The 25046-nt window shown below is 41.7% G+C and overlaps 1 protein-coding gene across 2 annotated transcripts in view; it reads right to left on the bottom strand.

Moving 5' to 3' along the window:
• Window positions 1–22034, bottom strand: part of UST (uronyl 2-sulfotransferase) — a 170475-nt gene extending 148441 nt beyond the window's left edge. For both annotated transcript variants that reach the window (XM_048297608.1, XM_048297609.1), the window contains exon 1: window positions 21361–22034. In XM_048297608.1, coding sequence (XP_048153565.1) covers window positions 21361–21619 — 259 coding nt within the window. In that variant the 5' untranslated portion in view covers window positions 21620–22034. The remainder of the gene's footprint in view (window positions 1–21360) is intronic.
• Between the last annotated feature and the right edge of the window lie 3012 nt (window positions 22035–25046).

Raw genomic sequence — 25046 nt, 5'->3', positions numbered from 1 at the left:
CTACCTAGAAAATACCAGTGTTACACCCTTTCTAAAATACAGTCCATTTGCTAAAACATAACAAACAGGAAATAAAGGCTCTTTTGGCTTGAAGCAAACAAAGCATTAAGGCTTATTTTTATGGAATTCAAAAATAAGATACTCTATCCGGTGTCATCAGGAGCAAAACACACAATAGCAATGGAGAAAAAATGCTTCCTTTGTCAGTGGTAACTGAAGGATATATTACACAAAAACCTAGAGCCCCCTAAAGAGTCATTTGAGTTAGATTTTGTGTCAATATTAAACTTACACTCACTAGAACATAGTTTGTCAAAAGTTTCTAGTATCTAACAAATTTCCTTCTCTCTAACAAGCTCTATGTGAGTTTCAGTAAGATACGGAATGATATCTGGCACACCACAATGCACACCAAAAGCTGCATGAATGCACACCTTCATTCTTCTCTCTTCACTCTTCATACTCACCACTTTAATTTTTTTTCTGTTAGTGTAATTGACCTAATTTTAGCCACCACTTGCCATCTTGTTTTATATCTGCCACATGCAGATTCAGCTCTAGTCCCACCTGAAACACGACACACACTACTTCCTCTCTAATGAGGGGGTCCCACTTCCCATAACATAGAAGCCCACCATGCAGAAATATTTTATTAGGTAACTGCCACCTATTTCTAGGTGGTACTCCTCAAAATCCAGGTGAACCAGGCATAGGACCTTTTTGGCCAACATGCACTCACCAAGTAGGTTCAGAGATGGCTGTCTGCATAATACTGGACCTACAAACCCTATTCAATAAACACTAACTGTTACAGAAATTTGTAAGAAATTTTAAAAGGACAAAGGCAAGAAAAAATGGGATGAAGTTACTCTTAAAATCAACATACTGTTACTTTGTTTTTTCCCTTTTTGAGAAATCCTTAATCCTACAGATCGCCTAGAAAAGCTTACTTACACATATAGAAGTACCCCAAAATGTGTAATTCTAGCCTGAAATCAAATACCAGAGGAGCCGAGGCGGGTGCTGCTGCCTTTGAGCTTTGCTGTTTTTCAGAGCGCAGCTGTTCCCTCTCTCGGTTCTGTTTGTACATTAGCTGGCAGCTACAGTCAGCTGCATTTTTGAGAAAGAGAGAAGGATTTTGATGTGAGTCCAACAGTAAGCAGTAGTTATTTGTTCTCTTTAGATCGTGGGGTTCTCTTAACTGTTAGTAGTCACTGTCAGCTACGTGATGACAATTTCAATGTATTTCAAAATTAATAGACCATATTGATATTTACTTTCAGAAAGCCAGACTCAAATGAAGATCCAAGATTCAAATTATTTCTTTAACAGAACAGCAAAAGTGATATTCAAAAATTCCTACAATTTCAAACATTCCTCCTTGGAGCTTAAACCACTGCTAACTTTTTTGAATACCATTTGATTCGTAGTTGTTTTTCTAGATACTTGTTCATGTGGTGCAGGGAAGAGCACACTGACAGAAATAAGCTTAAAACTTGAGTAATTTCTTTTTCTTCCCTACAGCTATAAAAGGTGACTTCTTCATAAATTCTTGTCTATCTAAAACCAAAGTTTGCATTTCATGAAGTTTACTTTGTATTTAATAATGATGAACATCATCTCTAGACCCTTTCCTCTTTCTGGTCTCAAACATTCTTTTTAGGATATTGGTGCTAGATTTTAGCATTAGTTCTGATAAGCATTGCGTCTATAACATTGCTCTGACTATTTAGATTTTTAACTTCAAGCTTCTCCCTTCAGTTTGTGAGGAAATTACAATCCAACTATGGCACAATTAATTAAAAAAAAAAAGTCTCCTACATGTAACAACAAGAAGTCCCATCAGCATTTTTCAAAATAGTAAAACTAAGTCACAGTGTAAGGTACTGTATGTGCATTACGTACACAGATTTTTAATTTCCAGAATAACTTCAGAAGAAATTCTTCATCCTGTTGCTTATACTCCTGCCTTCCCAAGAAAGGGTAGACTAGAAAAGCAAACAGTGGATAAGGGAATGCTTGTTGCCAGTGTACCATAAAGTTGCCATCTCAAAGTGCTGAGAAACTACTCTTACCCAAAGGTTACTCGAGGAAAATTTCCTATTCCTTGCAAAAGTCTGTACAGTTCCACAGGGAAACAAAGCACAGCCTTGTAAAAATGGCATACAAATCTACAATACAAAGCAGGATTTAATATTCACTTTACAGTATCAGTGTTTATCTGTATTCCCAACTCTCTATTGACACTGTTTATTTTTAGAGCAGAGAATCATCAACTTCAAACGGCTGCTGGGCAGTCGTGCAGTACCACAGTTCCCTCTCCTTCTCAAGAAGACCCTCTTGGCCTGGTTTGTGCTAGCACCCACTAATGTAATTAAGGTTTGCATCAAAGGGAGTGAAAAAAGCAGAAGAACTTCCAATTCCATTCTTAAGTAGGACAATGCACCCCACTAAAGGAAATGTACATTTTGCATGGCCTGCAGCTAAGAGCCAGTGTCCCCACTCCCAGGTGTGACAACATGTTTTAAAGGGAAATTACACAAGCCCCTTATCTGAGAATTGCTACCCTCTTGTTTAAGCTACTCAATTAAAAGACAGACAGCCTTCCACTAAGATCACAAGACATCTTTTAAGTATTCAATCCTTTTTATTTTCCTTTGTTTCCTAGTTTTGGTCTGTTGATTTTTTTCAGAATTCCTTCATCTCTCATCCAATGGTGATTCAGCAGCAGACTCCATGTTAAAGGGTGAGAAGTCACTATCAGCTGGTTTCCTTTTTTCCTGCTACTCAGTTTTTTCAGAGGTTTAGGCAATCAGTAGGCAGCCCAGTGGGGAGAGGTACAGAGAATGTCTTTACCTTTTAAAAGTATTTGGTATCTGTTTACATGGAGACTATCACAAGTAAGACTTCTATAATCTATTTAGATACCTGAGGAAAAGAAAGTGGGCAAAGTTAAGAAAAATCAATTAAATGCACTTACATACCTTAATTCTATATCTTAAATTATTCAAATGAATTCTTTGTCAACTTGCAACATCACTGCATCCATTAAAGTTCTGCAAAGATATTGGAGCCTGCCCTAATACTGTTAGTCTTGACCCTTTAAAGGTTTCCTTTAAAACTTCCTCAGAATCTTTGCCAGTTAACAAGATCTAGTTAACACACACAGTTACAAGGGGGCTGTAGGAAAGGGAATGTACAAGTATTCAAATTGCTCTTTCTTCACTCCAGCAAACAGAAGTGCTGCAAAAACCAAGAAAATTTCATTCAGATAGGAATGCTTAACAGTGCCAAATATAAATGTCATTTGTGCGAAGGAAAATCTCAGAACATTGCTGCTCATCTTAGTAAATAAATTAACACAACAGCTCTCAACTCACATGTACTTTTAAACTCAGTTTATCTTTTTTAAAGTTAAGCTCTAATTGAAAAAATTATTTGTTTTCTTTTGTCTCCTTAAGCTTCAGGACTTCCATCCTTGGCACAGCCATCTGAATTAGATCCAACTTGCCAGAGGTATCAATTTCATTGAAACAAATATGCTTCAACTTTTTTCATTTGAAAGAATTAGACCATGCCTTTGCAAGATAAAATCACATTGCAGTAAGAGGGAGAAAAACCCAGCAAACAAGCAGGCTAGATTCTGTCTAACTTTCACTAGGAGACTGAGGCATCGTATCTTCTGAAGTTAATACATCCTAGAGGCACAATGGATTTACTGTACTACTTCCAAGTAAAGTTTCTAAGAAACTGCTCTCCTACTGACACGGGAGGGAAAACATACCACAAAGGGGAAAAAAGCAATTGTGCTGAAAGTGGTAAATGATAACCAGCATTGCTAAAGAGCATTCCCTTCCCAACACAACCATATACATTCTCTCTTGGATTAGCTATCCATTCTTCTTCTCCCTCATACTCAGACATTATCCAAGACTCTTTTTGGAAAAACTTATTTCTGTAGAATACATACAGACGCTCATAAAACAGTATTTCTAAATGTTTTCAGCTACAGTATGTTATAGGCGTAAATTATCCTGATTCCTAGGCTCAAGTCCAACAGGATGTTTAATTGTGTGTAAAGCAACTCATGGTTTTTTACCAAAGTTACTACTTATTTTTCTCTTTAGCCACTTGCTGTATCCTTCATTGAGAATGACACAATGCAAGATAACAGATAGATTTCACACAGCCACTAAAAGAAACCTATACAAGGAACACTCCAATCTGAACACCCCAAGAAAAGTTTGCAGCAGGATATTCCACCTTCCAGCTTACTACTTAGCAAGTAAGATTTGTAGTGTCTAAAGTTATACAGTTAGTAGTCAGGTAGTCTGTCTTTCCTTTTGCAATACAAAAATTATGTTCTTGCATGTTAAAATTAATCAGTTCTCAGAAAATAATTTTCCAGAGTCCTGGAGAAGATTCAAGTCTTACAAGTGATTCATAAACATGACATGCAGTTTTGACATATTAATCTCCTTTACACTGAGACTGCTACTAGGACCCAACCTCTGTTCCTAGAACTGCCACTAATCAGCAACACATCTATCATGTCCCTTGCATTTTTTCCATGCTTTACGCTAGAGTTGACTTTTCACTCCTACTCCTAACGAAGTTTCTAAAAGGACAGCACATGCCATGAGATCCCAGGCACAGAGGCCCATTGCACAGTGGGGCAGAAAGGCACCTCAGCAGAGCCTCTCACCCACTCCAATCCCCTGCTCAGAGTGGGGCCAGCTGGACCAGGGTGCTCAGGAACTGTTTTGAGTATCCTGGGAAAACCTATGCCAGTGTTCAATCACCCTTACCTGAAAAGGGTTTTCTGATGTTTCAGTGGAATTTCCTGTATTTCAATCTGTGACTATGGTCTCCTGTCCTGTCACTGGGTATTAACGGGAATAATCTGGCCCTGGCAGTGAGTCTTTGCCTGGGATTTCTGAAGGCAAATCTCACCAGTAAAGGCGGAGGTGAAGGTGGCTTTGAGTACCTCAGCCTTGTCTGCCCCTCTTCAGCAGCAGGCCCTCCTTCTCCTTGCTCTTGCTCTTGCTGCTGATATGGTTGTAGGAGCCCCTCTTGTTCTCCTTCGCATCCTTTGCTAGATTCAACTGCAGGTGGGCTTTGGCTGTCCTAACCCTATCCTTGCATGCTCAAACAATGTCTCTGTACTCTTCCCAAGGAGAATTCAATACAGATCTTATCAGAAAGACATCAGTAAGTTCACATGCAGTAACGTATGAAAATATTTAAGCAGTTGGAAGCACAAAGCACATTCATTGCTGCCTGAGCTCCCAAATTCCAAGAGGAGAGCACCCAGAGAAATCAAAGTTACTTTCAACAGCACCTCATACCAATTTCTTCATAGGTACATTCATGGGCAACCTGGCCTTTTCTATGGCTATCTATTACCACAGATGCACGAGACACATTACCAAAACTGTCTCATCTGAACCTCATGCATAAAGGAGATCCAGTGGTAAGAGTTCTAATTCTTTATATCCATTCCTTTTTCATTTTTACTGTAGAGGGAGGACACAAATTCTCATAAGCAAGGTCAAGAAGAAAGCTCAAAAGGTTTAAACAATTTATTACACATGCTTCAGCTTTATGTCATGAATGAAAAGTGTCATCCTTATCATGTTGATAAAACTATGTGTAACCTGGAATATTATTTCTATTTTCATAGGTATATTCACATACATGTATTACAGATCTTGTTTTCTCCAGAAGGAGACTATGTCTTATTTCTCCTACAGAAAAGGTCCTGTAATAACACAGCATCTAAGCTCTGCACTACCTCTACACTAAAACACATGCAGGAAAAATAGTACTATTCATGAAACAAATCTAGCATGCCTTCCTCCTGAAAAAGAAAATATGGCACTACAGACTGATCTCCAAATAAAACAAACGGAAGATAGAGTTGCATAAATAAAATAATATTAAATAATGAAATGCAAATTCTAAGAAATTTCAAGATATGCCAGTATAATAACCCTACTTTGGTCACACACACTGTTATTTCTAGTAAAAGAAAATAAATATCAGGCTCTACTGAACTGTAATTCTTAGCAGGAACCTAACTTTTGTGTCACCGACAGACTGAAGTAGGTAAGACTAACATAAGAACTATCAATGCAAACTCTGACTTTCATGGCCAACTACAGACTTTCCCAATTCTAATCCATTTTCTTTCCAGGGTTTTTAAGGCAGTAAAGCAATTCTTTTTCTTTCTCAAAGAAATTGCAATGCATGAAAGAGAACACAAAAGAACATTTCACAAGTTTATACTTTCTTTAAACTGTTTTTTGTGGTTCAGTAGTAAGCACAGCTTCAGGAGTCTGAACACATTAAGTCTCACAATAGTGCTACCATTGCTTTGTTCTAAGTGTCCATAAACACAGTGAAAGAAGGAAAGTGAAAGAATGCTTACTATTCTCCTCTTCCTTGTTCTTCCCTCCCACCTCCTTTCCCAGCTGAGCAGGAGCATTTGCCAAACCATAGCTATGATTGGCACAGTACCACAAGGCTCTGTGCAATAGGACCAAATGCAACATACAGGTTTGCACTAAGAAACCCCACTGCTCATGTGGCATAAGCAACTAAAAGTTCTCCCTTCTGCAATCCATGAAGCATTCATTGGCCACTAAAGCAAATAAAAGAGATTCAATGAAAATAGGAGATGCCTCGCCAGCAAGCAGACCCAGCGCAGTCAGAAATGAGGCGTTCAAACAGTCTAGAACAGAAGTGAAGAATGGGTTTTTGTAGAAACTATAAACCATACTTATGATGTTATTTATAGAGTATGAGTAAGGAAATATTTTTAACCAGGGCCATATTACATATTATATTTAGCTGAATAGCTAAACCCGTCATTTTTATCTCAGACTTAACTATGTATTTAATCAGTGTGGGTTTCTTATTTTCTTTGATGTAGACCACATTCAAAAAGGATTGCCTAAGACCACATTTATTTCTCCCAACAATTAGATTTCAAGCTTGAATGCGGATCCAGAGTAGCCTGTACGAAAATTTTCTGTTTTCAGGCTTTGCGAGCCAAAACAATCATGTTGCAAGAGCATCAGACATTCAACTGATCTGCCTTGAGTTTCATAATTATTTTGTGCTCATGGCATGGTAATGATTCTGTTAAGAGTGCAAGAACAAGTTCTCTGGTCATTCTTCTCACACAGTGCAACTGTTATTTCTGAATCAAGGAAAAATGTGGATGTAAAATTTCAGTTTAAAATACAGTTTAAAAAAAACCGGTTAAAATTCAGTTAAAAATACCAGAGAGCTTAACAGATGGATAAAATTTGCCTGAGCAAATCAACTCCCTTGCATTATGAGCTCCTTTGTATTAAAAATATTTCTGTCTTGAGACTAAGCAAGTTAAGGAAACATTTCTGAAGCTTTTAAGCTGTGTTGGCTACATAAAGCAGCTGTTTTAACATCTATTCATGCCACAAATACAACTTTTTCCACTCACAGTAGAGGCTTTGGTGAGCAAATTCCACAGAGGTTGTTGAAGACAGCTGCAGAAAGGAACAAGAAATACTTTTCAATAGGAATAGGTTCCTTAACATGCCGCTTATCACTTGTCTGCTCCCCCAGCACTATTCCTGCCTCTCACAAGCTCTTTTTAAGCAGAATACATTAAAAGGTGTCCTTTTTCTAGCTTAAATCAGGAAAGTTTTGCCCAGCAACTTGTGCTTCTCTTACCCCGCTTTTTCTTGTCCCAGCTATCACTCCCTCCCACATGCTTCCCTGTCACTTTGAGAGTCTCAAGCCCAACATACAGTTCTGCAGTAGCAGGCTTCCCTACTGAGGGGAACAGGGTGAGGAAAGACTCTAAAAAGTTGCTGCTCAGAGTCAGGAAAATATGAATTTATGCCTGGGCTGGATGGAGGCTCTGCTGGGCAAAAGCAGCCCACAGTTTGGTAGACCTGTTTTCACAGTTCCCTAAAATTCCTTGTGCTTCAAAAGTCCCATCAGAAAACCAACTTCATTACTTTTCAGGAATGCTGTGCAGATATAAAGCTCACAGACTAAACAAACTCAAACCATCCCAGCCAGGAGAGGCAGGCAAGTGCTGAAGTAAAGGCAAGTAGAAGCATTTCCGTGTTGCTGGGCATTCAGTGTTTTGTTGGACATAGTGCACAGGTTTCTGGGAAAATCCCTGCCCTTCTAAGAGTGAAGAGAATCACAACCCTATTCCTGATACTGCTATCAATTAGGCAAATGACACCAAGGGCACATCACCTCTCTGTGCCCTTTAAATTAAATAAAAAGAATTCATAATTACTTTCCTCTTTGACATGCTAGATGAAAACAGGCATGAGGATAAAAACCAGAGTTGTACTCTCCAGTCAGTAGTGACTGAGTGAAAAGGAAGCAAGAAGGACACTTAGCAGCTTCTTTTACAGAAGATGGAAAGATTTCTTTATGACACTTGAGCAGAAAATTTCAGGCTTGCCTTTTTTTTTTTCTTTTGTAAAGAATAAATTTATTATTGATACAATAGCTCCAAACAAACAAGTCCATCTACTAGGGTAGTACAAAGAAATTCAGCATGCAGGCACAGCTCTTATCCTGGGGACAGCTGGGTCCATGCCTCCCTTCCCAACCCCTTCCCTCCCCCCCCCAAGCTTTGTAACCCTTATTAACATCTTTCTGAATCTCAAGTCCCTCTTGCACTAAGCGTGAGCAGGACACACACCATCACTAGAACCACAGCACATTTAAAAAGAGGGAGAAAAGTGCATCATTTCACTGGGACCCCTAGCAGGTAACAGCCATTGATCCTCCACTGGTGCTACATACTCTCACACTGGCATGACAGGCAGTATCCTTGAGCCAGCGGAGTGAAGAAGGGAGTCCAGTATCACAACCACCTAAATGAACCTACTGCACACAGCTAACTGAACACCTCAGCACAGTATCAGTAAGATTCAGTTACTGCCAGCCTCAGCTGTATTTGAGCTGGGGTCAGAAGGTGAAAAATACCATACGCTATTTAAAAATCTTTCAGCTTCTAAAATTCATAACCAAAGTGTTCCAGAGGAAAAAGAACAGAAGCTGTCAGCTGTTTCCATGTAGCATAGTGCAAAAAACAGACAAGTGCTGAGCTATAAAGAATCACAGAGCTTTGCCAAAATTTGCTTCATTGATTAGATGAGACAAGTATCAGATTCAAAACTAGACAGGGAAAAATGCAACAGGCCTAATGAAGTAAGGCTGTTCATCAGAAGATTAAATAACTCCTGCTGAATTTGACTGACTCCCCAGAAAGATATTATTGAATGGATGATATTAAGTGATAGGTTTTGCTCATTATAATAGTGAGGCAAGGTAGAGAGCATGCAGTTAGAGGATGAAGCATTTTCTATTTCAGCTTTCATTTAATCACACTTCTGAGAATCTCTACTTCACAAAAACAAGACCCCCCCTGCCAAAAAAAGCCCCAAACCAAATCAAACCAAACCCCCTGTCACAAAAAAACCCCCACAAAACCTCAGATAAACAGGTGGTAGGCTTTAGGCTCTGCTATTTTATTATTCACCCTAATTTACTTATTGTGCTATCTCCCAACAGGCAACACAAAAGAGATCTGCACATTTGTATGGGGAGTTCTGCTAGGAAAAAAACAATCAGCTGCACGCATGAAAGGAATTGAGAAGTCAGCAATTTCACAGCCTTTGCCTTACAATATCTGCTGCAACATTTCAGATCATATCAAAGCTGTTGTTGTGCACCATTTTCATGGAACTGCAAGAGCTAGGGAGAAACAAACATGGCACCAAATCCACCCATCAAGCAGGGGTAGATACCCCCTGCAGTGCTATTTTTCCAGTGCCTTATGTAGTCCTTATTTTTATGCATCCTAAGCAGTCAGGTTTCAATGACCTGCTGACATGAAGTGATGACCTCTCTATTTAAAAATCTCTCTACTGTAACGTCCCAGCTCCTCCCTCCCTGCCCTATCTTTCTCCACCTCCTCTTTGGAAGCCTACCACTGGTCATCAACAAGTGTTTCTGAGAGTAAGTACCATGACAACTCAGATTCTTCCCAAACTTCAAGCATTTCTTTGTGCTTAAGTCGGAGGTTTTGTCAGCATAGACACATCAGAAGCCTGAGTTAGTCTTTGGAGATACCACTGTCTCTCCCTGCTGACTTCAGAGGGAACCTCTGAAACAAGGAGTAAAGGTCTTACAGACAAGCCATGCACACTCTAAATCTTGTATAATTTTTACTGATCAAGACACCAAGTTTGTCCCCTCCTCCCCCTATAGTTCTCTCCTATTTAAAGCAACCTCTTCTTGACACTGTATTGCCCAATCTGAATACAATTTCTATCTGTAATCTCATCAAACTTGTACAGTGGAGCTCTACCAACATCACACCTCCAAGATCTTTCTGTGTATTTTTCCTTACCTTTTAAGAATGCAAAAGTATGGGCTGCTTATGGGATGCTTCTTCTAAGATCCCATTTTTTTCTGATTTTCAATGCAGAGGTTCAGGTGGCTCTTCTCTAGATGTAGGCCAGCAAAAGAGGCAAGAGTATTTGCTCTGTGATGCAAGCCACTGAAAAAAGAAAATCTGGTTGAAGGAAATAGGACCACCAGTAATTCATGACTGGGAAATCTCCATCTGCTAAATGCGGTTTGGTGTTACAGAGGAACAGAGTAACAAAAGGACTGGGAAACTACCTGTAAACACAAGGGGAACAGAAGGACAAAGAGGTTCTTGGAAGGTAATAAGAGAACAAAAAAATAAGACTGAACAAAAAGACTGCATCAATATTGGCCGTACTTAATGCTCTCTCCTCCTAATTGCTATGAGATAAACAGAGGCATAAAAACATTAATCAGTTTTGTAAACATTCACAAAATTACTGTGTCACCTGAAATCTAACCCAAAACTTGTATATTGTGAGATAATTCTCAAATTCTTTCTGAAACAACATCATAAGGCTTCCCATGCTCCAATCCCTTCAGGACTCATGGCCATTTCAACACAAGTCACTGCCATGAAGGAAAAGCATAAAACTTCATAACCCGGATAGAATAAGAAGACCCCCCAGTCCCTCACAGAAACAATGCAAGCTCTAATCTGAATTCCCAAAGAGTTCCCAAGGTAAAAAGACATATAACTGGAATTTAGATTTCAAAAGCAAGCTTTGAAATCTGGGCTGAAACACCATGTAAAAATCTTTGAGAAAATCAAAGGTTCCTCCAAAGAAATCTGCCATTCCATTAAAAGGCCAAGCAATGACAGAAGCTTGACAACAGTCTCCAGCAGTAATTAAGTAAAAGCTAAGAAACATTCACTTATTCTAACAACTTTGTTGTATGCATTTCAGAAATATCTATTAACAATAACAGTTGTATGGAGCAAGTCCTCTCCCAGGAATGTCCACGACATTCCACATTAGAAAATTTAAAAAAAAAAAAAAAGTGAAAATAATAAATCAAATCCCCTTGACTAGCAACTGTTCATCCAGGCACCGGCAGCTCATCTCACAGAATTGTCACTTGCCAGCAGTTAGCAACCTTATAAGAGTACAATGTTATGCTGGCATCCTCTCTCTGGGGCAGCTACATTAAACTGAACCAACCATCCACTTGATCAGCAGAGATTTTTAAAATAAACACTCTCAGGGGTGCTGAAACATACTATTTACTTATGGCAGAGATGTACTGCTTCTTCACTCAAACAGGCACAGAGACTACGATCCCCATCCCAGTCTCCTGATGACTTCTACTCTGAATCATTAAGTATGATAAGTAGCAAGCCTTGGCAAGCATCCAAATGTCTATTTCTAAAGCATTAGTACTCAGAAACTGTAACACAAACCTAATCATTCTGCTTCCAGGCTTACAAACAAAGCCAAACATCTATTTTCAACACAACAGGGTCTGCTTCCCTCAGTGCAGCTCTAAAGAGCAGGAGAGCAAAATAAATTTCAGTTAAATAATTGCTCTCCATTTCCTATCCACCCCTCCAGTCTCCAAACATCCTCAAACCCAGATTCTAAAACAAAGAAAAACAAATGCCTTATTACATAAACACAAGTTATGTTTGAAAATCTACTTGCCTGCTCACCAATAACAATGAGGAAACATTCCTAGTTGGAAAAAAAAAAAATCGTGTCATCACTTTCCACAGCTTTCACTTGAAAGCCATAAAAAACCCCCCCCCCCCCCCAAAAAAAAACCCAAAAAAACCCCCCAAAAAACAACTTGAAGAAGCATAAGCTAAAAAAAAGCTTGTGGAACCACTGCTGTACCAGTCAGACTAGGTCTCTTGCAGGCAAGCACCTCTGCTGCCCAGGGAAAGGCAGCAGTGGCTAAAGCAGTGGCAGCCCATCCCAACTTGCTGTTCCCTTCTAAGTTAATGTCAACAGGCTAAATAGACATCTCCAAAAAGGGCTGATCCTGCTTGTATCATGTCTATAATAAACTGTAATGGCCTGGAAATGGCTCTCTCCCCCCACTGATGAGACAGGAAAGGCAGACAAATAGCTGAGAGGACTATGAATCTTATAGCAAGATCCAAAGAAGAACCTAATTCTCGCCAATCTCGAAAGAATTCCTGTCTTTCCTGCCCCCATGGTATGAATGAACAGCACCTACACCCTTGCAAGCCCTAGCTCCAAAACTTACTAGTCCAAAAAAACCCCAACAAAACAGCACAGAAGGGAGACAGGAGGACCTCCCCCTACCCCCAGTTCTTCAGGAGAGACAATCCAAATAGAAGCATCCTCAAGTTACTACAATGCAGTAGCTGATTTTTGTGTGTTCATACACACTCGCATGATCACACAGAGTGGCTATTGACCTCCTTGGCTGTACTTGTAACAGAGGAAACACAGGGCTTTCTTTCACACCACTGCAACTTCAAACAGAGCTCACAGGTGGTCAGCAGCAAGTGCAAAGTCACAACTTCAAAAGAACCCTACAACAGACCTGTTTGTCCAGTCCAAGATGAAAACAAACCCTTACACCTTACCCGAAAACTTGTCTTTGCAGAGAGGGACAGCTATGAAAACAAAACAAACAGCTCTTCTTGAACAAGTTACAGGAGCTGGAAGCTAACAATGTGCAAGTACTTGCACATGAAGCTAAGAAAACAACCCAGAAAGAAGGGTTTCCTTAAGTGCTCAAAATTTACTTCCAAAAAAATGTGGTGACTATCATACAAAATACACTAAAGCAATTTCAGTAATCCCAGATTTTTGCTAGACACAAGAGAGAGCAGACGCACTTTTTATTAATGTATGAATTTAAATAATGGGACAGAAAGAATCAATTACCATCTAGAAACAGGGGGTAGAAAAAGGATACCTGCTCAACCATTTTACAGAGTGTTCCCACCAAAAATAATGTAAAACCCAATTCTCTCAGTTATACCCTCATCATATGTTCTACAAATTTTGATAAAAGAGCCCTGTACTTAAATAACAAATGAAGAACTTCCACTTACTGTCACTGGTGATTTTCACATGTGCTACTGATTTCAAAACAGTTTTTACCAGAAATCACTGCAGTACAGTTAGCACAAACTTTAATTAATCTCAGACCCTTTACCAGAGGTAAGGGGGGGGAAAAAATTAGACAGTCTCTATTTTCCCCACAGAGCATGAAGTGTTGTAGCTTCTGTATGAGTTACTTTTGCTACAGTCTCCCATTCTAGCACCCGTCAATGTTTATCATTCTTAGTAAAACCTCAACCAAAAGCAACCTTCCTTCTCCCTAATTTCGTATGAAAATATGAGAACCACTGCAACAACCAGTTTTTTTCCTCCTAACAGTCACAGTTCCTTTTGGCTCAGTACTCTGACAGAGAATGAAGTGCCTGCCATTCACTTAGGGTGAACAAGGCTTCAAGAAACTGCATTTTCACAAATCAAGTCTAAGCAGCGCCACGGGAAACAAGAAATAAATGATTTGGTTACCTTCTCCTGGACATGAAGTCTTCTAGAGGAGGATACAACTAAAAACTGAAACCCTTTGATGAGACTCTGGAAACCAAATATAATAGTAACTCCTGAAGTGAAACTGCACAGACACTCTGACAGTCAACAGTGGTGACATCCTTGAAAGAAAAGCAGCTGGACCACTGACTTTGCCTCAGTCTACACAGGAGCTCCCTCCTAACACTATCTACTTTATCTCTTTCATACAGCCAGAACCCATCCACAACAAAAGGATTTATCAAAAGCATCTCTTTCCTCTCGGTATTTCTGTGACTGTTACACTACAATATCTCAGATTATCACATCCTGTCACACATTTATCTTCAAAATGTCATGTGGACAAAATGGGGTTAAACACAGAGAGAATTAATACATGACTTGTTCAATGTCACATGAAGTCTGTCAGGGCAGGGAACTGAAGCCTCTCTTATCTCCTCAGGCCCAAGTGGAACATCCCATTTAACAGCAGACTTGCTCCCTCACAGGTGTATATACCACACTGCCATATAACCTGAAAGTAAACCAAAAAAATAAATTTTTGAAAAAGATGTAGTAATATTCCCTTTCATCAAGGACTGAATTAATCCTTTAAATCCCTTGTCAAATGGCAAAGTTGACAATATGAAAAAAGAAATATATACACAGATGCCTATATGCAATTCCTGATTCTTATATGCAATTCCTGATTCCCAGACTGGAGTCTGATATTAAAAGCAGAAAACATATTCCTGAATAAATGCTGCCCAATTTTCCAAATATATTTAGAATATTATCACAACACATTCACACAGTCTTAAGCATTTTTTGCTATGACTTCACTGTACAGAGTGTTTTGGCCAGCCAGCATGATGTAGTCCAGAGTAATCTTCTTGAAAGGAAAAGGCTTGAGTTTTATGACCTTGGTCATAAAATGAGGTGCATTCTGGTTCTCCACAGAGTATTTCTTGACAGCACCATGGGTTAGGCAAAGCTTTGTTAATCTTACCATCAGACAAGCTGTGAGTGATGAGCAGTCTTTTAACAAAAGCTACTTGGAGATGAGGCTCCTCTTTTGTCTTCCAAAAAAGCTCACTTGTAACTTGAGAGTTTAGCAACCTAAATGGAAGTCCAAACATATTTTATCTAAAAGATAATATGTATGGCTCTCACAATAGCAAAATGAGGAAGTCTAAAGAGGACAGAAAAGCTAATTAAGAAAGGTATACATACAGACTTGTGATTTAGGTTCAGACCATCTCTTTTCAAGGCTTTCAGGAAGCAGCTTCTAAACTGACCTTTCAGTTCCCTACAATGTTAATGAATTTTGAAATGTAATTAATTTCAAGTGTATTGCAACTAAATAATCCTCTCAGGCCATAATCAAAATGCTTTAGAGTACAGAAGAGTTCTCTCTTTTGAGAACAATAAGAAATAAAATCTGTCAGTAAGAACATAACCCGGGCCTTTTTAAAGCATAGGCATTTCAGAAATGGTTATTGTGTCACCACACAGTCAATCTCACCTACAGACCTGACTGTCTTTCCTGGAGGGTGTTTCTCCTACTCACACACCTGAAGAGCCTTCAAAACTGTAAAGGATTCCTGATCCATGCATATGCAAAACAAAAGTGGATGAGACAACCCTTTTCGGCCATGTAAAGGCAGCATGCTGTCTACCTGAAAAAATAAAGATTGCTAGGTGCTTCTATTTTTTAGAAAAGCTTGCCCTGAAGAATTCTGTGCTTTACATCATTCTAGATATCAATGCAGTATTACTAGAATTAAAAACTCAACCAATCCCTCTCAAAAAAACCCAAAAATCCTACTGTTGTTCCTCCCTTCTACAGCTTATAAAAAATTTGTATACAAAACACTGACAGTCACTTTTACTGTTTTCTTTGGATAATCATTTTGTTGTGCCTCTCTTAATAGGTTAACATGAAAAAGTCACACAGGGAAAAAAGAAAACAAAACCAACCAACCAAAAAATCCAACTGCAACACCCTACCAAAATAAAGCAAATTCATACTTCCCCGATTTATGTAAGAAGTTTCACTTGCTGTTTAGTTTAAAATATTTTGGAGATTTTTCTAACAGCCTCCCCAAATACTCAGATTTCTTTCTTCTTCTGTTATGGTTATATTCCCCAAATAAACATAACTGTTTGTTGTGACAACTTTCAAGCTACCAAGCCCACCAAGCATAGCAATTGTTTGAGGAACACAAGCGGACACTTAAGACTTTCATCTTGCACAGGCAACCACAGCACAAGCAACTTTCACATGCAATCAAACCAGTGTACTTGCTGGCAGGCTCCCAGCAAGCTCAACAGGTGAAATGTTTTAATTGACACAAACGACAAGTTTGCACAGCAAATACTGAAGATCCAAAGGTTTTATTTTTTTATTGGCCATTAGAGGGTTGCTACAAGCCCTCAGAAATTCTCATTTCTGTAATTTGAAGCATGTATGTATCACAAGCCAATGCAGGGAAGAATAAAGCAATACAAAACCACTGCAGTTGCAGGGGAGTGGAGTCCCTAGTGCATTCTCCAAAAGCCACTGGGCTGTTCAAGATTTACGATTTGTGTCTTACTCATCTGAGGGAAGACTCTTCTCACTTCCTCCCACTGCTGGAGTTGGTTTTCGATTAGTGAGCCAGGATTACCTTGGCAGAATCAACAAGCAAGACCTCATTTGTGCAAATCCCAATACCGCAGTTCATTACTGGAAAACCTGGCAGTTTTTAAACCTTCCTGATTTTTGGAGCTCATAGATGGTCCAAGACTGGTATGCACCCCCATATAGCAAATCTAAGCCTACTGGCAACAGATGTGCTTTTAAGTATCTTCCCCAGATTCTTTAGAAACAACCCACATACGTCTGTGCCCTCTTCAATAATTTAATGCTGAAAAACAGGACTCTAGATCCCTCCTGATGGGATGACTACCGTGTGAAACTTGAGCCGCGTCACTGCAAGCCACATCCAGAACAGACAGCAGGAACCATCAGCTTTCCACAGACCTTTCTGTACTCTGAATTACTGTAAACTTGAAGTCAGAACAGAATAAATGATGAAACACAGCCTCGTATCTACTACTCTACTCTCATTTGCTCTGGATGACTCTGGTATAAAAGAGATGGCGATGTGAAGTGGAAATACTGAATACAGTTATTGTCTACCCTACAAACTGCCATAATGTTTTTCCAAGATTCTCTGCGATCAGTATGGCAACCAAACAAAAAGAGAGGCATATATGGACAAGACACCAGAGAAGCTGGCCTGGGAGAGGAAAAAAAAATTACTAATAGTCTGAATATTCTGAAAACACACTCATCTTCCCCACCTCCAAAGGAAAGTTAATAGAACTAGCAAACTTTCACACTTCATTGCTTTGAAAATCAATGTATACCTCCTCCACAGCATATGATGCAGGCTTAAGAAAAAAATGAAAGTTTTCAAACCAAGTGTTTTCACAGTCTTGATTTTCTTTTATGTACACACCTGCCTGATGCAGGTGTGATTTCTATCCAGACCACTATTGAAGTTTTGTGTTGTTACTCAGGAACTTTCTTTCAAGTTCTGAGGTAAAAGAATCCAAGCATTCACCTCACAGTAACATAACTAAACTTGAGCAATGCACTGAAACTTGCAAATGCAAATAAAAACCCTGAAGTCAGACAAGACAACCCCTCCCCACACTATGGAAGGCACAAAATAGCTAGAGAAATTAATACTCCCTTTAGGCAACTCCTTGATTTTGTAGATTTAAACACAATGAGAGCAACTGCAAAATTCAAGCACTGCAAACACAGTTTACAAACTAACTGCTCATTTTTGTTCGGAGATGTAAATTTTAACACCATATATTGTGGGTTAGAAGGACTACAAGGAAAGAGTTGCTTGTACACTGAATCTGTGGCTTCAGAGGGGAAAAAAGTTTAATTTTTTTTAACGTCATGAAACTTCCAACTGCTGTATAAAACACACATTTACACGTACGGCTTTGGTAGTTAGCAGGACTGGATTTCCAATACCTATTCCTCCAAGCAGTTCTGTTAGCTCCCTGGAAGACAATAAGCCTTCTAGTTACAAAAAAAATTGTTCCTAATTTGAAAGCCTTCCCGGATGGATACCTCAAGGAGCACGCACCACTCTTGTAGAACTTGCACTCACTTAAAAAATTTAAAAAATAAAGCGTTCTGCAATGTCACCCACATGGATCAACTTTGACAACCCAAATGAAACTGTAGACCAAGGAAGTATAAAGTAACTTCATGAAGTTGCATGCAAACAGACACCTTAGCACCCAAAGTAGGTCCCACTTGTCTGCAGAGGCAGCAGCACAGCTTGCTTAGTGGGTACTAGGACTCCAGCCAGCCACGAGGACTCTGCTTCCCTCTCAGCCACCAGCCCGGTGCAGGATGTTAGGCAAGTCTGTATCTCCTTAACATGCCAGGTCACTCAGGCACAGAAAGGAAATTCCTACACTAATTCATAGAACAAGTGCAGAAGTTCATTGACAGAGATTAACAGATCTGTCTACTTTTTCCTGTGAGAATCCTGCACTTCAAAAGAACCCCAAAACATTTTCAGTAAGACTGTGCTCCATCCCCAGAGGCTCATCACATTCAGGCTCACACAAAAAAAGGCTTTTCTGCACTTGCTGAGCACCTCACAAAAATTATCATGACCCATTCTCCAAGACGCAGTGGTTTCCAAGCCTTTCATCTGCAGGTGTCAGAAGATGTTCCAGCAGACATGCAACTACTGGCTAGAGTAGTTAGGGTAGTAGATGTTAGTTTTACTTCCCCCATCCCTCAAAAGCAGTCAAAAGGCCACGAAGTAAGAAGCTGAGTAACCCCGTTTTTCTTGCAGTCTATTCTCAGCCAAGCTAAGTAACATTTATCCTTGAAGAAGATTAAAATTTTAAAAATTGACAAAAACTTTCCTCTGAAAACCAGAGATTGTGTTTAATCCCACTAAAATACCAGTCAACTGCAAACATAGTCTTCTACCAGCTGTGCCTCTTTAGTCTAGAAAAGAGAGGACTGAGAGGGGATCTCAGTAATGCGTATAAGTATCTCAAAGATGGGTGCCAAGATGATGGTGTCAGACTCTTTTCCATGGTGCCCAATGACAGAACAAGGAGCAATGGCCATAAACTGAAACCCAAGAAGCTCCACCTCAACATGAGGAAGAACTTTTTTATGTTAAGAGTGGCAGAGCACTGGAACAGGATGCCCATGGAGGTTGTGGAGCCTCCTTGGCTGGAGACACTCAAAACCCACCTGGATACATTCCTGTGTTGACCTGCTCTAGGTGACCCTGCCTTGGGAGGGGAGGTGGACTAGATGATCTGTAGAGGTACCTTCCAACCCTAGAAATTCTGTGATTCTAGGGTGGAAAATTTTTCAGTTTCCTCTTCAGTGAAGGAATTTCTTCCTAATTGTAATATTAAAGGAAAAAAAATAAAAAGTCGTTAAAACTCAAGCCAAAATTGCTGTTGTGTTTGTGAAGTAATATCCAAAGCTTTCTTCTTCTTCTGTTTTCACTTGAATTTTCACTGGCTTTTTACAGCTGAATCACAGAATATAACATTATCTGGAAGTGAATTCTGTTCTCCGGGTCCTACTTCCCCAACAAAACACGGACAAATCAACTTGGGCAGCTCAGGGGCTTGTTCTGAATATTCTGAATTCTGAATATCTGCAAGGACATCCCAACCTCCCTGGGTAGCCTGTTCCAACATCTCACACACTCACACACATCTCATTCCAACTCCTCTCACACTGAAATTTTTTTCCTGATATCTCACTGGAATTTCCCTTGTTGCAACTTGTGTTTGTTGTCTCTTGTTCTACTGCCTCTTCATGCTCTCTCACTAGTTAACTGAAGACGTGGGATAGTTTTCCCATAAAGAAAAGAAACACACACACACAGGGCTGTATTCTCAAGATGTTCATAAAATATGTACACATAGAAAAGGATTTTATTTTTCTGAAATACACGAACTGTATTTTTGTTTGCAACCTAACATTGTCTCTTACAGCTTGTCCTTCTGCAGCATGTACCACCAAAGCCTTACCTTCACAGACAAGTAAAACAGAGCGGCTAATGTGGTAAAAACTCACACCACAAATTATTTTGTAGTAATCTTCTTATATTGAGAAACACTCCAGTTTTGTTCCCTATTTCATATCACAGAATCACAGAACTGAACTAAATGGTCTTTAAGGTGCCTTCCAATCTAAACCAATCTCCCTGCTATGGGCAGGAAACACCTTCCACTAGACCAGGTTGCTCAAAGCCGCATTCAGCCTGGCCTTGAACAATACCAAGGATGGGGCATCCACAGCTTCTCTTGGCAACCTGTTACAGTGCCTCATCACTCTCATAGTGAAGAATTTTCTCCTAACAGCTAAACTAAATCTGCTCTCTTTCAGTTTAAAGTCATTCCCCCTTGTCCTACCACCACCTGAACTAGTCCTGCCAGTCTAAGGTACTCACTCGACCTCACGATAAACTCTTTTTCACACAACTCTGCTGAGCAGGGAAGCAACATTTAGCAATGCGGACACTGAAATGAAAATGACAATGAAAAACCACGTGAAAACCCGTGGTCAGCATGAGGATGAGAACTACAGGCCACAGCGTGGGGCTTGTACCCGCTCCTCCGGGGCACCTCCTTGGGGGTTGCGCAGGCAACCAGGTTGGCAAAGCACCAGAGTGAGCTCGAGTGTTTGAGCGCTGCTGCACTGACCCTGCTAGCACACCCTTCTCTCCAGACGCAAACCTGCTGCACGAGGATGGATGCTTGGTTCACAAAGTGCAGCTGGGGTTTTGGGTTAGTTGCGGTTTGTTTGTTTGTTTCTTTTTTAGTAACACCGTCTTCTGCTGTGGGCCACCCGTACCCCGCTCCTCCTCTCCGGGGCACAGCACACGGTGGGGAGGCGCTGACAGCTCAGGGCGGCTGCGCCCGAGCTCCCCGCGGGGTGCGACCCGCAGGCAGCGAGCGCTGCCCTCCGCTCCGCTCCTCCTCGGACCGACCTGGCGGCCCGAGCAGCCGGCACACCGCGCTCTGCCACGGCCACCGGGAACACAAAGAGCCGCCCTCGGGCGCAGAACGGTCTCGGGGCTGAGAAAGTATTGAGGGGACTCTGCCTTCGCCACCAGCATGAACTTGTGGCAGGGCGCTCGGCTCTCGGGGCGCCGCCGACCGGTCCCACTCCGGTGTCAGCGTTTACGGCCCCGCGCCCCGCCTGCCCACCCTGCCCGGCAGCCCCGGCCTCTGGCCGCCCCTGCCCCACGGCCGTGTCCCCGGCGCAGGGAGAGGCCCCAGCCCAGCCGCCGCGGGAGGTGAGGGAGAGCCGCAACAAGTCCCCGCCGCCGCCGGCCGCCCTTACCCAGATAGTGCCGCAGGTCCAGCAGAAAGTGCGGGGGGCCCCCGTTGAGCTGGTAGAAGAGGGAGCCCAAACAGAAGAGCAGCAGGGCGGCCATGCAGAAGCCGTAGTCGCGCAGCGAGAGGAAGGGCAGCAGCGAGAGGGGCCGCCGCCTCTTCAAGCCCCCGCCCTGGCCCGGGCCCCCTCCCGCCGCCGCCGCCGCCGCCGCGGGCGACCGGGGCGCCGGGCATTCCCCGCCGCCGTGCTGCTGCTTCTTCTTCATCCTCCCCTTCGCCGCCGCCGGCTCACGCAGCCCGCCGGGCGAAGCGCATCCTCCATCCGCCTGCCCGACTCCGGCTGCCCGCGGCCGGGAAAGTTCCCGGGAGCTCAGGGGATCCGTCCAGTCCCCATCGCAGGCTGCCTCCGGCTCCGCGGCAGACAAGAGTCCCCGGTGCTCCTGCGGCGGCGGCGGCTGCTGCTGCTGCTGCTACGGAGCGCCGCTAAGGGGAGAGGAAGGAGGTGGTCACCATCTCGCTCCCTGGGGCTCCGCTCCTCTCCTCCTCCGCCGCCGCTCTCGCTCCTTCTCTCCGCTCGGCCTCTCGCCCCGGTGTCAAGTTACAGCCAACGCTCCGCCGCCGGCCGCCTGCAACTCGCGGCCGACTTGTGCGCGCTGCCCGGCCCCGCCGCCCCCGGCCCGGCCGGCCCCGGGGCCCGCCCACGCCGGCCCGCCCCGGCCCGCCCCGGCCTCCGGTCCCGCCATGCGCCCGCCGCCTCCGCGCCAGCGACCCCTGCGGGCGCCGCCGCCGCGCGGCCCCGCCGGCACAGCCCACCTGCCCCGGCCCGCCGGGCTTGGGCATCGCGGGGTGTGGAGCAGAGCCTAACGCGGCGTTAAGGTCCGCTGCTTTTATCGTCGTGTAACGTCGTTCATGGGGGACGAAAGCGGCCACTCTTCTCCTTGCAGCTTTGTTAGGGTGATTAAAGCGGAGCTGTTGTCTACTGGGGACAAGGCTTTAGACAAGTACAGAAATTACAAAATTAAGATTGCACACACAACCTTAGTTTGACCCCCTTGTACATATGTCTTATGATACAGCCTCTAATTACTCGATCATGCTATTTTTCCTAGACAGCCGCTTCCAACCATGTGACTGGCAGATGAATGGCATTCTCTCGGCACTGAGCTGTGTAATAGCTTCATCTTCTTCATACAACATATGTCTCCAATGTGTCCTTATGGCTTATTTGAAGCTATTCTTGTTCTTGGGCATTGTCTGATGTAGAAATACATTTCATTCCCCCATGCAGCTGTGCTGCCAGTGTAGAAGTGGAGGGAGAAGAGCTTGGGGTGGTAATGCTGGTTCACCATTTTGTTTTATGGACCTGGCTGAGATTGGGGGTATTTCCCAAGATCCCACTCATGGAGTCACATGAGACTCTTAATTTCTAAGGAACAGCAAAATTCTATTCGCTGTGGTTTGTAAGAAAAATTGGAAATCAGGAGCCAAGTGTAACTTGCCATGTCGGAAATTAAAAAGCAATCACACTTTTCCTTTTAAGGCTTAAGAAAAAAGTATTCTGGTTTAGGGGACCTGACTCATAATTTTTGCACACTTGCAGCTGGAAATTTTGCTCAGGACACTGCATTCAGATGTTTTTGCCCTGGAAGGCTTGGGTAAATGCTACCTATGCTACTGGCTTTGATTCTTTGGTTGGCAACCAGCAGCAAAGGGTAATATATGGAAATTAATCTTGCTGGTGTAGTTAAGAGTACAAAGACTCCAATGATAAAGAACCATTCCCATTGCATTCCTTGATAAAAAGTACATACTGCCTGAACAAACAGACCTTCTTAGTTTGGAGAGGAATCTCCTGGTTTTAGTTACACAGTTCTATGACATCAATGCACAGATCCTCTGCAATCTTACATTAAACCTGTAGCAATGGCAAAATTAGGTATGACATAACATTTCTGAAAAAGAGACGGTAACAGGATACAAAAAATAAGCCCACTTTGGGCTAAACCTTTAGGGCTCCAGTTCACTTAAAACAGAAATAGCCAACACCTATCACCAGATAAAGTCATAACTCTAATTGCATGGTTAAACTACCACTTCCTAATTCTCATAAACATGTCTTTGAAACACTTAGGAAGTACTCGGGGGCTTGCTTACCATGCTCTGCTTCCATGAACGTTTTAATGTTTTATATTCTTTTGAATAGTTCAGTATCTACTGTCTTGTTTGGATGACGGCACTGCAGATTTGGTTAATAGTGCTCATTGCTGTTGCAGATGAGAAACAGATAAGCACTTACACTGAATGTTTGAGAAAAAATGGATGCTTTGATGAGAAGACAGACAACACCTGTAAGGTGAATCAATAAATCTTTATTTTTCTGGTTGCAAAGAATGTCTTTGATGTCTAGGCAGAGATTTAAAAAAAAGGATGGAAAAAGAGACCAATCAATGGAGCAAAATTAACATGGGAAGACTGTACTATGGAGAGTTCTTGCCATATTTCTAAGCATCAACAGATTAAAAAAGAAATCTCTTGTGAGGAAGACAAAATAGAAATCTTTGTTGTTGAAACATATGCTTAAACATGTGAATTAGCTGTAAAATTATTTACTTTCATATATACAAACTATCACACCTATTATTATAATGCCTGGCTAGGGCAATGTGCAGGAAAATAAATGCAATTACTTTGTACTATAGCTTGATACGATGCAACTGTTTTCCTATTTTTAATTCCCCTGCTACTCATCTGCTTTAACAAAACCAGTATGATTTTGCATGCACAGCATAAAGCACTTAAAATATATATATATATATATATCTCCTTAAATTATTATGTTCCGTTCACACAAAACCCCCAAAGAATCCAAAACACAAGCCCCACATGAAAGTAATATTATGGTTTAAAAGCCAAGTATTGACACTTTAGGGTAGGCCAAAGGTAAGAGTTTTCAGACGAACTTGTTGTGACTTGTAGAGGGTATGACTTACAACTTAGCCTTTAATTGGGTGATGATACTGCTTTGCTCAGAGGACCCCTGCCTTGCAGAGTGCATGGGACAGACACTGTTCACTGAATGTGCAGCCTTTCAGTTTATGTTTAATCTCTTTGTTCAGCATATGTCCTCAGGCTTTGTTTAAAGCTGTTTAATCCTGCTTGTAGTGTGGAATTATTGACATTGTAGCAGGCTTTTCTACAGCATTCATTGTTACAGTACCTTGAGCGTATAATGAATGCTTATGAATTACATTCATGAGATGTAGGGAACATCAACATTTTACTCATTGGGAAATGAGACAGAGAGATTAAGGTTAAATATGCCTATTAATTTTGGTTGCCAGCCTTAAGATGACTGAGGTTTGCCTTGGTGAAATAGTTAGCATGAGGCCGTGCTTTGTATGTTTGAAGCATAGCTCCCTTTGACTTCAGAGGCAGCTGTGAATGTTAACTACTTCTACAAATCAGACCCCAGGCTCTCAGACCGAACACCAAGCATAGAAGCAGCGCTTGGTGGCCACCTGTAGTTCAAGTAATGCGCCTGACATCATGTAGGAGTGCTCTGGCGCTAGCAGACGCAGAATCAATCATTTTCAGTGTGGTATTCACTGCAGCAGTCATCATCCTCTGCTTGCCCTGACCTTGTGTCGCTATTTTGCCTCCTCTTCTAATCTCAGCTCCAAGATCTTTGTCCAA

The sequence above is a fragment of the Corvus hawaiiensis genome, chromosome 3 (assembly GCF_020740725.1).
Source record: "Corvus hawaiiensis isolate bCorHaw1 chromosome 3, bCorHaw1.pri.cur, whole genome shotgun sequence".
Taxonomy (NCBI): Eukaryota; Metazoa; Chordata; class Aves; order Passeriformes; family Corvidae; genus Corvus; species Corvus hawaiiensis.
Note: the sequence above shows the minus strand (reverse complement) of the source record. Positions and strands in the feature narration are given on the sequence as shown.